This window comes from Lissotriton helveticus, chromosome 2_1, assembly GCF_964261635.1.
Source record: "Lissotriton helveticus chromosome 2_1, aLisHel1.1, whole genome shotgun sequence".
NCBI lineage: Eukaryota > Metazoa > Chordata > Amphibia > Caudata > Salamandridae > Lissotriton > Lissotriton helveticus.
In genome coordinates this window covers 147,672,373-147,688,801 of record NC_136059.1, presented here as the reverse complement: position 1 = coordinate 147,688,801, position 16,429 = coordinate 147,672,373, and the positions used below count along the sequence as shown (strand labels likewise).

Here is a 16,429-nt window from a genome sequence, read left to right as displayed (position 1 = left end):
CCCATGGGGCAACAGGGTCAGAGCTGATTTGCATAAAGCCATTATCTGACCCAGGGTGGTGTGGAGTGCAAAAAAACGATGGATTTGGGCCCAGATCTTTTGACTGGGGGAGTGTGTGACATTGATCCACATTCAGTCCATCACTTGTTGTTTTTTGCAATTGCCGCCCTAAGTGCGCTGGGGATGCCCAGACGTGGGTCCCAGGCACTCCACACCACTTGGAGTCAAGCTAGCCGGGCTGAAGAGAGGTGTTACCTCGAAACCGGTCCGGTCCTCGGATGCTTGATTCCGGTCTGGGAAAGATATGGCTGTTGTAGTTCGGACTGGACTGTTCCCATGGGGCAACAGGGTCAGAGCTGATTTGCATAAAGCCATTATCTGACCCAGGGTGGTGTGGAGTGCAAAAAAACGATGGATTTGGGCCCAGATCTTTTGACTGGGGGAGTGTGTGACATTGATCCACATTCAGTCCATCACTTGTTGTTTTTTGCAGCAGGCCAATTAGTAGCATTTAATTTGCAGGGGCTGGGCTCATTACAAGAGACTTATGAGTACATTAAATATTCCAATTAGGTATGAGCCAATGTTACCATGTCTAGAGGAGAGCGCACATGCACTTTAGCACTGGTTAGCAGAGTCCTAAAGCCACCCAAAACAAATTCAGTAAAAAATGGAGGAGGAAGGCAAAATGTTTGGGGATGTCCCTGCGAAGAGGGCCAGTTTCCAACAATTTGTTTTTATCCTAAAACTCAATTTAATAAAAAGCTCCATAGTGTTCTGCTCTTCTAGGCCTTTACAGCAGAGCTTTTCCTCTATACATCCTTTTCTTTATTGTTTGAACCTCCATTGTGGGTGTAGTCCCATTGCCTGGGAACAGAAGTGCTAAAGAGGCTCATTGCGGGTGCTTAATGACTAAATAAGCTTTATCCACGTATGGCAGCCCTGAAACAATGGGCAGCAGAGAGGAAGTGCATTGTGCCTTTAGCGACCTACACACCTGGCCTTTAAATTGGGTGCAAAGTTCAAATTTGGCATGAGCAACACTTGATACCTAGTTTCTAGGGGTGGGTGGAATATTCTGATAATTTTTCAGACTCCACATTACTCTTGTAACATGTATTTCACTCCAAATTCCACCAATGTCCGTTTGGCAGAAGTTTTTCTTGTGCGCGGCTCCAAAAACATAAATGGGCGAGTGAGATTTGGTGCCCCAGTATGATTTCCAGTCAGTAGGAGGACATCCTGTGACATTTTTCTAACGCAGGCTGTAACGACTTTCCGCGGTCAGTAGGCTGACACTCGAGTAGAAAATCTACTCGAGCAGCAACAAAATCAACTCGAGTTGCTGCGCTGTTCATGCTGATTTTTACAGTACGGAACCCGCTGCTGGCACCAAATCACAGCATGGCGTGTCTACCTGCGGCTGCTGGCTGAACTCCGCGGAATCTTGTGCAAGTCCGCTGGCACCAAATCAAAGCGTAACGTGTCCATCTGTGGCTGTTGGCAGACCTCCTTGGAATCTTGAGGACTGTTTGGGTAACTCTGCTAGTTCCGGCCACCCTTGCTAGTGTCCTGGCGATAGAGGTACCGAGAGGTGTAAGCGATCTCCTGAATATCTGCAGCAAAACAGCATTAGAGTTAATAGTTATATATCAGTCGTCTTGGATATTCACTGGAGAAGTAACTGCTTTTAGAGGTGTCGGTGCATGCTGCTGGTGTGCATCGAATACAACAGCATGATTTGGTGGTTGGGCATAAATTGCACTGGAAGACTAGGAAGAAAACCAGCGAGGACTGTTGAAAAATTGTTAAGTTACAGAAAGAAGCTACAAAAAGTATTTGGATGAGTTTGTTCTGCTGAGGCTCTCAAGTAGAGGTAAATTCAACAAAGGCTTGGTAAGTCAAAGTTAGTAAAAGTATGACCAGAGAGGGATACTGTACTTTTGTCCCTTCTCCTCTGAGCTCATCACTGAGAAGAGATTGTTTGATGTGTTCTGTCAGGGCATAGTCCTCCGGATACCAACACTTTGGAGGTAAAAACACTCTAAACATAAAAAGAGAAAAGATATAGGCAGGTATTGGGGTATTAGGAATGAAGGATAATAGTGTAAAACATAAACTAAAAGTATTGGTAAGTTTGAAAATAAAATTGATAAAGCATGTGGATGGAAAAACTGAAAGGATTCAGTTAATATAATATGGAGAAAAAAAGTGGGGATAAGTGTGAAGGAATGGAGAGGCAATGGGCTCTCCCTGGTTAAATACATTAATTAAAGTGAAAGATAATTGTGAAATGAAACTCGAAATTTCTGAAACAAATGCCCCAAGGGTTTTGGGGAAAAACCCATATAAAGGGTTCCGATATTAATCACTCTAGCAATAATCAACCAAAATTAATCTGTATGATTGATAAGGCTGGATTAAATACATGGTACCTATTTGAAAAATGACCGCATTAATCGATCTGATTTTCCCTTAACCCAGATGGACCAGAAAGCACGACCCTCGTTCTTTGACGTTGTCCAGCGGTTGGAAGTGATCCTGGAGCGCTATACCGAGGGTGCAGACATAGACCTTGGAATCAGTGATGCAGGCGAGGGGATAACTACTGCTGTGGCGACTGATAAGGGTAAATTAAGATTCATCAGTACACTGTTAGTAGAAGAATGTGAGCCATCAGAAATAAGCTTGCAAATAATCATAAATTGACGCCTAAAAATGAATCGCGTTAACTGTAAAAAATCAAAGTATTTTACGCTCATGGTTCATCAATGAAGTTAGGCACTTAAATTGATAAGAAAGGCACACATTGTACATCATTAGATCCTGAAATGCTTTGAAGTCCAGGAACCACTGGTATAGCGTGACATATCTATTGAACATCAATTTAAGGTAGTAGTGTCGGCCCACCTCGCCAGCTCATTCAGCTGGCAGCCCATGAGCTGGGGATTACAATTCCAGTGCCTCTAGAGGTCATTTACCTCATATTGTGACCATGCATTGGTCGACGGCGTTCGGACAAGCACAACAACTGCTGCAACGTGTCCTCTACTTCAACCGTAGGTCTCTACGCTCCGGGGTCTTCCTTCTCTCGGGTGCAGCCTTTAAGGGGTCCTTCAGGATCTATTTCTGGACTGCAGGCGAGGACAAAGCCTGTTTTTCTACCTTTTAGTAGCTCCGCCATGTCTGAACAGTATCCGGAGGTTTGCAATACATGTTGCCTTTTTGTGGATGGTCAGTATGACAAATGGATTCAAACATTTAAACGATTGCTAACAAAATGCTGACATGACTCGGATCCCTGGCTTGGAATTTCTGACCCTCTTTTCAGAGCACCCTACCTTGTTGTCAAAGTCAGCGGTTCCTCTGAAAGGCACCAAACGTCTTGCAGCATTCAAAACTACCTTTCTGTGCTCTTGATAAATGCCTGATCTGCAAGGGCTTTATAGACCGTGAAATCCTGGTGCAACAACTGCCACCATATTGTTGAAGACGCCCCCTTCAGTTGCTACACTGTTGAGGACTTCGTCTTGTGGCATGCTCTTGTTGGTGTGCTCTACATTGACTGGTCTCAAGTCAACTAATTTCTTCTTTTCGATGACCTATAAACCTCCCTCTTCCATGGCCAGGAAAGCAAAGTCGCCAAAGGACCACATGACCTACAGCAGCCCTGTCCACTGCCACTTCGGTTTCTGCCCCTTGATCTGTGTCTTGTACTGCCTACAGAACCATTATGCTGCACCGGTCTCCAATCAATGTGGAGGCCGAGGTGCAGGAGAACACAGGACCTGAACCACCAGTCTTCACAGTGTGTAGACCTGGATATTGTTTTATTGATGAAGAGGAGGACCGGAGTACGATTTCTGCCTGCCTTCCTTTGTAGGTATCGCTTCCTCCCGTGGGGCAACTTCCAGTTTGCTTTGGCATCACTACACTGGTAGATCAGTTTTATAGGAGATTTTCACACCTTGTTTGACATTACTTGTCTATCAAGTTTAACTTCTTCATGGACTATGGTGACCTTGGTGCCACCTAAGCCTTTTGATCCGATTTCCAGGTTATTAGAACTGGATGGGCCACAACCATCTCCAGTTGAATGGCTCCAAATCCGAAGTCATGCTATTTGGGCGAGCAAGTGAACACTGGACCCAAGATTGGTGGCCTTCTGAATTAGGGGAGTGTCCTAGCCCAAAGGAATCAGTCCGCAATTTAGGGTTCCGCATGGACAACAAACTGTCCATGAAGGACCAAGTAAATCATATGGTGAGCACCTGTTTCGGAATTATGCGGAGTCTACGCAAGGTCTTTAAATGGATACCAATCGAAGCACGCAGAATTCTGGTCCAGGGCCTCATCGTAAATAGGCTAGACTATGGCAATTCACTCCTTCTCGCTATAAACGAGTGCTATACCAGGAAATTGCAGGTCGTACAAAATACAGCCGCTCGTCTGATTCTAGGCCTACCCAGACGATCTCCCGCACTGCCATGTCTGAGAATCCTACATTGGCTCCCTGTAAATAAAAGAACTATCTTCAAGACCATGTGTTTGGTTCATAAACACATGTACGGTCGAGGACCAAAATACTGGACTCAGAAATTGACATGGTATTTACCTGGTCGACAAGCACTAAATCACAACGCTCAGAGTTCAAACGGCCAGAAATGGTGGTTGTGCCTTTTCTTTCATGGCACCATCCCTATGGAATGAACTTCCCTTAAGCCTACGCATAACAACGGAACATATCACCTTCTGTAAAAAATTGAAAACCTGGCTTTTTTGCTAGCTCCATCCTCTGGCTCATTCTCCCACTCCAGGATCGTCCGCATGCGCCATGAGACTCCCTTGGGATGTGATATGTTGCGCAATACAAGTATCGAGACTAGACTAGACTATTAGCACTGCACCTCCTAAGGAGCACCCTCCTCCCAAACACACCTCAGGACGACTGTAGACATGCTTCGACATTGGTCTAGTTGACCTTGCACAGCAAAAGTCAATGAAGGTGTGAACAAAGCCTCTTCACCCACTCCTTCAGATGAGAAAAATAAGGATGAACGAGAGAAATGCGGCGCACCCGGGTGACATTCGTACTCCTGGTGCTGAATAGAATTACATTTTACCGGTGTTTCCCTGAGCTGCTGCTGTGTTGATTTTCCATCAGATAACTGTGTAATGTTACAATTGCTAATGAAAAGGGCAGGAAATAAAAGGGAAAGTGTTTCTCTGTGATTTTAAAGAGATGCCACGGAAGTCGGTAATCGGGTTACCCTGTGTCACTCAGGACCCGGGTATGCAGTTATGAGCTACAAACAGTTCTGTCAGGTGAGCGAAGTCTCCTCAAGGGGAATTGTAAAATAATGTTTTTCATTAAACATTCAATACTAGAAGGGCCTATAAATGATCCCTCAAACATGTGTGAAACTTCTACTCAAAAACACAAATCTTTAAAGAAAAATGATATCTAAGAACCACTAACCCAACTGGTTTTTAAATATATTATTTTTCATATATCAAAACAATACTATATTTAAAATAAGTTTATGGTTGTGTTTAATGAAAAACATTATTTACATTCCCCTTGAGGAGATTTCGTTCACCCAACAGAACAGTTTGTTGCTCATAAATGGAAGTCAGTTCAGCGATATTAGTCAAAGAACACATTTGGGAATATGGGTTTTCGGCCATGAGGCCGATTCTTTGACCTCCACTGTTTTAGCAAAATGGAAAAAAAAGTACAGACATCTGGAATTCTCCACGGACTCGCTCACAAGCTTGATCCGGTCATTACATTCCCCAGCCAAAGTGCGTACAGCAATTAAGCCTCTCCATGCTCTGTACTCCCATGCATACAGGGGAGATTTTTCAATTCCTTTCAAGTAAAACCCTTTAATTCCTGCACTATCCGTTGGTGATGTCTGCCTTCCTGGACTTGATACTTTTTTTTTTTTAAATCTGTTTTTCTTGATTTTACACAATAATCAGCGTAGGCATCAGTACATGATACAGTAACATAGTTGTACATGGCAGAATAACATACATTTGCAATCAGTGTAGAAGAATACTCAGCGATCGTGCCGAAACATTATGAGAATCCTTGCAAGACATTGTTTAACAATCTGTCATCTGTAAGTAAATCTCCGGCTTCAAACCAGTATGGATAATTTCCAGCTTTTGTTCCTATATTGGGAGTCTAATAATACATACCATGAGTAAACCAATCTATCAATGGTCAATACGTTGACAGCAATTCAACTAACAACCTACCCGCCCTCCCTCCCCCTACTCGCATGTCCGGCAATAAGCATCTATGGTAGCATTTTCACATTTCCACCGTTATCATCTCGGTTCCACAAACTGACTTAGATTATTGTGCAATCTTGTGAATCATACAATATAAAAACCCATGGATAATGTAAGGAGCTCCTGCTTCATATAACAGCGGTCCAGTCACTCAAACTAGAATATCCGTGTACTCTAGTAGGAGATGGAGATGTGCCAGCCTGTACGCGCCAGTGCGGTGGGGTTCATATATAGTAGTCGCACCCACGCTATATATTCATCTGGTATACCAAATCGTGCAAGGGCATAGAACATATAGTCCCAGCGCAAAGAGTCGAATGCCTGTCTCAGATCGAGTGATATGCATCCCTATTTGGTACCTGTGTCAAGTGTGCCCAGCATGACCCGGTGGAGTCGTCTGATATTAAGTGCTGTATTTCTACCCGGTACAAACCCACATTGATCAGTGTGTATTAACCCCTTCAGTGCTGATGACAAAGTCAGCTCGTCATGGGCGTTACCTGCGCTACGCGGATGACGAGCTGGCTTTGTCTTAAACAAAGCATTTTTTTTTTTCAGCGCACAGCGGGAAAACGCGGTAGCGCGGTAGGGGTTAATGTAGGAATAAACTGGCCGAGGTGGGTAGCCAACAATTTGCTCAGAATCTTATAGTCCATGTTCAGAAGTGATAGAGGTCTGTAACTTGAGATAAGTAAACCGTCCCTCCCCGGTTTTAATACGGAGATCACCAGCGCCTGTAGGGCAGTAGCAGGCAGCCCACCCGTCTTCAACGACTCTTGATATATACATTGCAAGCGGGTAATCAGCAGGTCAGCATACACTGCATAAAATTCGGCCGGCAAGCCATCACTCCCTGGAGTTTTATTACGCGGTAGAGCTTTAATTGCCTTTCCTCTCCCATTATTGGCCTCATCAGCTCGTCTTGCTGTTGCTGTGTGAGTTGTGGTAGGTGTAGCCCATCAAAAAAGAGTTCAAAATCAACGCCTGTAAGGCGCCTGCAAGACCATAAAGTCGTTCAAATAGTCCCTGAACACATTATTGATGCCTAATTGCGTATCCACTACAGTACCTACGCTATTTTTGACTTCCAATATGGGTGTCGGGGGGGAAGGGTATTACGAACCCACTGGACTTGATACTTGAGGATAGTAGAGCGGAAGTGGAAGTCATCCTACATAATGAAGCAATAAAAAAAAGTGGCCTCATTGTTGATCATCGACTTAGCCGTGGATCTAACCAACTCCCAGGTTATACTGTTGCCCATTGGAGTGGGCATGCGTGGAGCTCCGCTTTCCTGCACCTATCGCAAGTGAGCAATAGACGAAAACTATATTACTGCTGCTATTTGGTATACCGAACCTAACAATCTGTCCGATACTGACATGACCTGCTCCTTGGACTGCCTACGCACCTGGTTGGGAACACCCTTGTGTAGCTTGTGAAAAAGAAGGTTGTGAACCAGCAATGAGTCCTGTTCCTGTTACTTTTACTTTTGTTGATTCTGTTGCCAACTAACTTAAAATTCAGTTACCTTTTATCAGTATTGTCAGCCAGCAAGGTTGGCTCACTAGATCCACCAAGAACTCATGCACTGCAGCCATAGCAGAATGTGGCGCAGTAGTCCACATGGCGAACATTGCTTTCTCTAACTAAGACTAAAGAGTCCTGCCCTCGTGAACTGTATGTTGCATGTGTAATATTTCTGTAGCCTTTCGCTATTCCAACGTTTCCAGCATTTCTGCCTTCATCACACCATGTGCCTAGACTCTGCAGGCAGGGCATCAGTTTTCTCTTTCTACTAGACCTCATTGCTGGCCTCGCTCTACTGCTCATTCCTCACTGATCACTGCCTTCTTAGCTTTGGAATCAAAGACTGCGCACTAAATAGGATCTTCTTCTTTGGGTGATAGAGCTGTGGAAGTCATTCTACTGCCCTTTCAATTAACCTCATTAATTTACCAGAGGAGTCCTTCCTTGATTTACAGTCTCTGCAACATGTCCTCAGCCGCTCTGGTTCCAAGCTTTTGATTCTCACTTGTGTCGTATGTAGACGATACCCAGGTTGTCATTTCAACGACAGCACAGCACAGGACAAGTCCAGAATCATTTCTGTTACTGTCGGACTTGTGACGCCTCCTGGAGAAGCGAGAATATCCTCACGCTTACTCGAAACAAGACTGGAATCATACATTTGGAGGCCCCTCCTGCCCTCTGGGCTCCTGACTGGTGGCTTCAGAGTTTGGCACTGCTCTTCGACCCTGTAAGTCTGTCAGGAACCTGGGAGTCATCTTTGACTTGACTTTCTTCCTTAAACATGCGGTGTAAAAAGTATCGTCCTCTGGTTGGTATAATCTGAAAAATTGGAAGATTTTTCTTTTTCTTCTTTGGGACCTCTAGGGCTGCCAAACTATCTGCTGAAATGACTGCAGCGGATTCAAGCTCAAACTTGTTATTGTTTTTGACCCATTGATCCATTTCTAGTTCTGGTGCCTATTTTTTTAACATTCCGGCTTTAGTTTTCTTTGAGTCTGCCATGTTACAGGAAAAGGACTCTTATTCATCCAGCGGACGGCACAGCCTTACCTTACAGCTAGAGTCGGTCTTCTCATTTATTTTTCGGCAGAGTTCCTCCTGTTTAGAAAGCCAGGATCTGTGGGTGGTCGTCCCTTTAATTCTTTGACCTCCAGTTACTGAGCCTCCATTTTCTCTGGGAAATCTGTCTAACTATTGACGCTTGAGACCACGCATGAAAACCTGGATTTTCTGTTTCTTCCTTCACATTGTCTTGCATTCCCGCCTTCATTAGTGCTAGCGGGACGCTCTACAAAATGTTTTCTCTCACCAGACACCCCCATTTCCCTCCCCCACCTCCCACCATGCAACTGGCAGTCTCTGGTATTGGCCGCTGGCCACATGAACCTTTCAGAAACCTGTAAACCCTCAAGATTTACCAACCTTCCATGTGCATTTGCCTGTATATTATATTTGGAGCTCTACCTTAAGTAGACCGCATACTTATATTGGATGGTGTGGGATACAATCCTTTTTATAGGAACTCCAAGCATGTGAACGTACAGAAGTTCCTGCACTAGTGAGAAGTGATGCAAAAGGCCACTCGGCTTCGATAATAGTTCTCCAGCATTGCTATCCTCCAGAGATGCGCCTTCAGTCCTTCTCGTCCCTCCACTGCTTTCATTACAGGCTCTCTTCTGTTTTAGTAGGTAGACTACGTGATAGCACTTGGCGATGAAGTTGTAATAACCTCTAGTATCATGGAGGGCAGGAAGAATTTCAAGAGGCTACTGAAGTATTTTAATGATAAATAATGACGTTCAGGATTCTCACCTGGCAACTGGAGTCATTTAAAATCATCATTGCTACATAAAGACTGCCGTTGAGCAGGGTCAGCATTGCTTCCTGCTATTGAGTCACGCTTCTTTCCCTCTCATAAGCAGGTGATCCCTTACAACTCATAACAATGTTGCAAGATTCTCTCACTGTGCAGAGTAGGGGGAGGGATCAGCAGAGACCGGGCCACATTCAGTCTCCTCACTTCAGCTAACTGGAAGATCAGCACTCCTCCTGGGCCTTCCTCACTCAGCAGGAGGTCCATGTGGAACAAAATGAACCACTCTAGTGCTTGTCCCACTTCTGCTCAGATTAGTAATAGTAGGAAGTGTGTAGAGTTTGCGGCAACTAAAGCAGGAGCTGCAGGAATTGGTTGTACAGGACCGCTGGCGCACTCCTCCAATGTCCACATCCACACACACACAAAGCTGTGGTATGGTCCAGTGCAGGGAGTCTGTCTCTGCCACAGTCTGTCTTTGCTTTCCTTGATTCATCCACCCCTTTGAAGAGACTTCTCAGGGCAGCAGCTGTTCCTTCCAGCTAAGCATCCCAGCAGCCATACAGTACCAGAAAGAGGAAGTGCAAGGAACCAGTATATAGTGCATCTTTGCTGACTCCAGGACTGACCTCACCCTTGTTACTGTTTGAGTGAGTAGAGCGTATTATTTTATCTATTCATTGGTGCTTTTGTTTGCATACTGCATACATATCCCGCCACTGTGCGTGGTGCGCTGTACCTCAGCGTTGAATACATTCTACTCCAGGGACAGGAAGGGGGCTTTCTTTGTAACGGAGGTTTGAAGCCGAATCAGGGGAATAAAGAGTTGAAAGAATGGCTTATCTGTGTATTGAAACATCTCAGTTGACATTCTTTCACCGCCCAACACTAAGCGTGTTACATTGAACGATATGTTTTTTTCTCAAGCCAGTGCCTTAAATATTGCCCAAAGTTTTTCTCTATACCTGCAGATCCATCATCACATGTGTAAGCATTTAATTCTCTTTTAATTTAACTAAAATTAGAGCGGAAAGTAGCATTGTGTGTAACAAACTGATTAGAAATCCGTGATGAGTGCCAGAAATATTAATTTTCTTAACTTTGCATGTGGAGAAGGGTGAAGACCGACTGCTCTCTGCCGGTAATGGTGCTAGGGGTCCTCTGGCAGTGGGCAGTTTGCTGATAGCTAGTCCTGGAACATCTGCCCCACTGTTAGCCGAATCATCGTTTGCCAGTTCACTGCAGGGGGCATTAGGGCCATGCACTCCAACTAAATGTTACACAGAAAAGAGCATTACAGGTAAAAGTGTATTTCTGATGTTTCCATGACACCAGGTGTTTTGTCTGTAAGATGCCATATTATAAATTGTTACAGTAAAAGAATTTCTCAATATTTGTAAGAGATTACAATATAGTTATAATTTATCGCAATACCTGCTGAATGTATTCTTCTTTGCTTTTTTGGTGTACAGGCGAGAACGACAATGAGGGAACGCCAGTTGGTCATAAATGGAAAAGCAGCCTGTGCTCTCCGCACTTGCAGCCTGATCAGCGCCTGTCCCGAAGCCAGTCTGACATGTTTCCTCCGAAGTCACCGGCCCTCTTACGGATGGGGTATCCGTACCAGGGCATTGGGATGAACATCGACACCCCAGCACGCTTCAACCCTTTCTCCCAGCGTGAAGATCTGAATGGAGGCAGGATTAAACTCTTTGATACACCTAGCAAATCAGTGATTTCGCTGACCTTTGACCTGCCCCAGCCTCCGTCCTACCAGATTAGTAGTCCAGTGACCCCAGAGCCAATGATGGAAACACAGTGTGACTTCTCCCAGCCGAACTTCACTCCGCGAAGGTGCCACTCGCTGCCATCCTCTCCCGAGCTTCCTCGAAAGGCAAATCTATTAATGGACCCTGGACCACCAAATAATGACTGGCGGCAGACCCTCCCTCTGCGGAGTGGACGCCAGGAGGAAGACGGCTTGCACTTTGAATCTGGAAGCCTCCTAGACTCCAGCTCTTTTGGGACAGCAGAGGACTCCATGACTCCCAGGGGACTGGCAGATGTGGAACCAATGGACTGCTCCAGCAGCCCAGACAGTGTGGAGGGAAATGTTTTCTTGGATGGTCCATTGCAGCCTCTGACGAATGGAGCGTTCATCACTACTTCCTCCTCTGCCACCAATCGGTGGCCACCAGAGGTCGTTCCTCCCAATGGATTGATGTACAACAATAACAATGTCATTGTCAGCAAACCACATAAGTGGGGTGGCTTCCCCTATCCGAGGCCGGGTGTTGGCGGGCTGGATTGTAGCTTCTCAGAAATCAGTATCCCCAATTCAGTAGTGTTTGAGCGGACAGAGAACTCCAGCACAGTCCCCCTCAATGCCTCTTCCTCTGTGTTGGACCAAGACGAGGTCATCACGTGCCCGGGCTGTTGCCTGGGCAGCTTCAGCTTCATGTCTGTGTGTCATCGGCCCTCTCCCAACCCTTCCCGGTACCAAAATCTAAACTGTGAGTCCAAGAGCCTGATCTGCACGGACAAGAGTCTGGACTCCAAAGCCGGCAGGCCCCTTGCAGAGTCCAGTCTGAAGCTGCCCGAGGCGCAGTCCTAGGGAGAGTGGCAGTGCATTGACCACCTTCTGCTTGGGATTTATTTTGCTTTAATGAAAAGGAACAGACTCAATGATATGGCAGCCTTTCCTGAAGTTACTTTGGTGTGAGTAGGGAGGGTCTCTGGAGGTGAAGCCAAAGATGGAGAGGTGGTCCAACCTTGGTGCATGGTACTTCTACTTGGTTACCGCTCCTAATGTTTGAGGTGTTGCTTTTAATTCCTGAAAGGGGAATGGCCTGCTTTCCTTTTCTTGTAAAAAAAAGTTCACTTTACTTATTTCCCAGAGGTCTGTAAACTGGTGTTTTCCCCATTGACGGGATAGGGTTCTACTCTTGCCCCCAGAGCCTGCTGACTGGCGCTAGGTCACCAGCCTGAAGATATTGCATCACAGCTTTGATGATCTGCATGGAAGCGGTTGAGAACTCGTCAGTGTTACTGTCATTCTGTGGTTTCAGTCTTGGTGCTTGGTGATCTGCCTTTGGGATTCTTGAACTCCCTGATGAAAAGATAAAATTAACGGTTTGCCACTGTGTTCTAATTAGTTAGAGAAAATTATGAGACTTCCGAAAGAACCTTTTCAAATCACATTAGATTCACTGGAAAGTGCAATAAATCCCAGGGTAACAAAAACAGCACCAACAGTTTCTACCTTCAGAGAGTCATGTTTGTAGCACTAGACCTAGACGGTAAGGAAAACATTTGGGTTTTGCTTTCTCTTCCTTGCTGGTTCTGTCTCTCGCACAGTCTTTGTCTCTCGTTCTCTCTTTTTCTTATGAATGAGCACAGCACACTACAGAGTTGGTCACAGGAGATCTTTGATGGTTGCACATTTATTCTAACAAGCTCATTACTTATTCCACCATAAATCAACTTAACAATTAAATAAGGAGCTAGAACCTGCCTGGGCCACAGGTGGCCCTTCTGCCATAGGCCCGGGATCACACTGCCCTTTAGTTTCCACTTTTCATAGACACTTATTTCGTGCTCGCTTCTTGCTGACACCAATGTAGCCATGTGGCACAGCGGTGGCCTTGGTTCACATGACCGTCCCTTCACTAGCAGTTATGGCTACCTCATATTGGGGCTTGTTGTTAAACTTTACATATGTTGGGCCTCCTCCACTGGCCACACTATTAGTCTGTGTCTTTGTTCTGCTGCACCACCAGGTGGTGCTAGAGTGTACACCCACACAGTGATCTTAAAGCTGATAATTGAATGTCACAACCACCCCCTGCCTGCCAGATATCGATTCCTGTTTCTAAGGATGGCTTGTTCCTCATCCATGCACTCAGAGCATTGCAGTACGTGTGACGGCTTCCTCCTGTGCGTTGTCTGGATCATTGGGGAGCTGTGGGACACATCCTCTGGGCTTGTCTTGAGGCTGCAGTAGGCTTATGACACCAGGGTAATGTACTGCTTAATTTGGGTATTCAGAGGTAAGATTTAAAATAAGTAGAATTCCCATCTTTCAAGCTGTGATAATCGGCATTAACACAAAGAGAAAGGGTCAAGCTTTAATCACAATCTACGTGAGCTCGATCTAGGTTTCTTCCTGATAAATCTGATATTTGTATCTATCCACTTCCATGGAGGGAATGTGTGGATTAATCACCAAACAGAAGCTAATACATTAGAACAATAATTTGGTTTTGTATTCAGTATCTCCGAGGTACTCTGCTCATGTCCACTTAAGCTCATAGTATTTCTAACTGTGGACTGGGATGCAGAGTTGCTCACGAGTGCGTGGTCTGTTGTTTGCAGCAGTAACATGCCAATATGAGACCATAATAAATTCATTGATTGCATCCGGAATAGTATGGAAACGTGGTGGATTGAGGAAATGTACAGAGTACTCTAAGGAGTTAATCGCTTTCTGGAGCTCGAATGCGGGATTTGTGAATCTGGTGTTTGGTGCAGTGAGGGGTGTCAGTAAGTTGTGAAGATTGTGGGACCATCGACCTTATGTTAGCAAGGGGCCAGGAAGTTTGCATTTAACTTACACAATTTTCTATCCACTGTGCCCAAGTGAGACATTTATAGACATACAATTATACCATGGCTACATGCATAGCATCATTTATGTGCCTGTATTTAACAGTAAACATATGGAAGGGCTCCTTTGTGCGATTACGCATAGATGAAATGCACTGATAAGTAATTTGCACTAGGTTGATTGGCACTAGGCTTAAAGCTAGAAACTGTAAGTTCACTGGAAGTATAACCCATACTAGGTAACAAAGGAGAAGACCTTCAAAGTCACTCAGTCAGCATGTGTACCTAGAGCCATCTCATTTTCTTGTTAAGAAGACAAGCCTATTGTCGACGAGCATTACCCACTAGAGGCTCCTCGAAGTAGAGGATTGCCCGCTGTGCCTGTTCTGAATCAAGGTCTACAGTCGGGCCTTCGTAAACCACTCATTACATTCACTAGGAGTAAAGACGGGAGCCGCTCCATTGGTGTCTTGGGTAATGACTGTGCTTTGTGGTTAACTGCAGCCAATCTTCAACCAGAAGAATCTAAGGAGTCAACCTAGTCTCATTGGTTCTCTTTTACTAATCCAGTACCAGCAAACACTTCCTGTCTTTGCTTTGGAACCCACATTTTGCCCCTCATGAGTACCTGCAAACAGTGTGCTTATTCCTGTTACAAGGAAAGTTACCATGCATATGCAGTAATTTGAGCAAAGGTTGTACCCCTTAGCCTTCCGCCTGCATTGTCACATAAAGTGCACATTAAAACAGGCTCCCAACTTGAATTCCAATCGTCGCACAGCACCAGCTCTTGCAGAGTGTGGAAATCCAGTCCATAAATGTGAAACTGATTCCAGTAAACCCTTTCAGCTCCCTAGAGATGCCATTAAAAAAGACCCCGTGTGGCATCATTTTTTGAGCAAGTGATTGCGATCTATTTTTGAGGTGTTCTTTTCCTTTCACTGTTTTGCTGTTTGTTTAACCTACCAAGTTTTTTTCTGTGTTTTTTTCTGTTTTATTATATTTTGTTCTGTTTCGTATACAGCAAGTCCAAGTGTCATTCTACCAATGTCCTAGAGAGGACCATTAGAAGTTTCATGTTTTTTCATGTTACTGTTTCTTGCATCGGTTAAACAGTATATTAGAAATACTGGAAACCATATTAGGTCTACTGCTAATACATGATTTGAGATTTAGATGAGGCAAGTTAACCTAGAATGTGTACAATAACAGACTGACGGATCAGTGCACCATGTTCAATGAGTTCCAGTGGACAATCTGAGCCCTTTCTGGTCATAAAGGGCCCATCATTGTCAGAAGCAGGCGAGATGTAATTTTAGGCAATCCAAAAGAGAATTACGGTTTGTCCCTTTTCCAATATGGCTGCTGGTTTGTTTTCTTTAATTCTAAAAGTTGTAAATAAAGTTTCTTGGAAAAAAAAAAGAATCTGTAAAAAAGCAACGTATATAATGCACTGGTGAACGCAAACCTTTTTGTTGTTTTTTAAATGCTACAGAAAAGAATATTGCTAGTAATATATAAAGCTTATTTAAGATATTTCAATAAAAATGAATGTATCGCGATGTTTATGGAGTAACTTTTTTATCATACGTTTGACATAGAAAATATAGCATTGGTCCTTTGCATTAGAGGGTATGAAACATATAGAGGAGCATTCACCTAGTTTATCCATCACTGCACGTATAATTTCACATTTATTATGGTAGAATTCGGTGTATGACGTTAACAACATATCCGTGTTCAGCTACACTCTAATAATCCCAGGTAGATTCACTAATTTGGTCCAGCAACCAACATTATATCATACACATGGTTTAATTTTCAACGGAGTTCAGCAAAACAGCAGTTTAGATAAATTATCATAATTTCTTTATCATTATACACGACATCATTCAGACATATTTACTTTATGATCCTTTATTCATGATTCTTCGTAAGGCGCCTTACACGATTGCGGGAACCCTGTGCACATACTGATCGCCAGACCTAATTCTGGAATTATGGGACTCCATCAACTGTAGTGAAATGCCCATTCTGTATATGTTGGATGAAACTCCTATTTCTTGGTGAACTCCCTTCTCTGACTTACCATTATGTGGGCATACTTCAACTTATGAGGTTAAAACTATACGGGTTCAAAAGAGAGGAACTGTTATATACATTGTGTAGTCCAGA

The 16,429-nt window shown here is 44.3% G+C and overlaps 1 protein-coding gene across 1 annotated transcript in view; it reads left to right on the top strand.

The window, feature by feature from the left end:
* Positions 1 to 15,818, top strand: part of TESK1 (testis associated actin remodelling kinase 1) — a 493,128-nt gene extending 477,310 nt beyond the window's left edge. The window contains exons 9-10 of the mRNA XM_078674640.1: positions 2,485 to 2,629; positions 11,122 to 15,818. Coding sequence (XP_078530766.1) covers positions 2,485 to 2,629; positions 11,122 to 12,263 — 1,287 coding nt within the window. The 3' untranslated portion in view covers positions 12,264 to 15,818. The remainder of the gene's footprint in view (positions 1 to 2,484; positions 2,630 to 11,121) is intronic.
* The last annotated feature ends 611 nt before the right edge of the window (positions 15,819 to 16,429 follow it).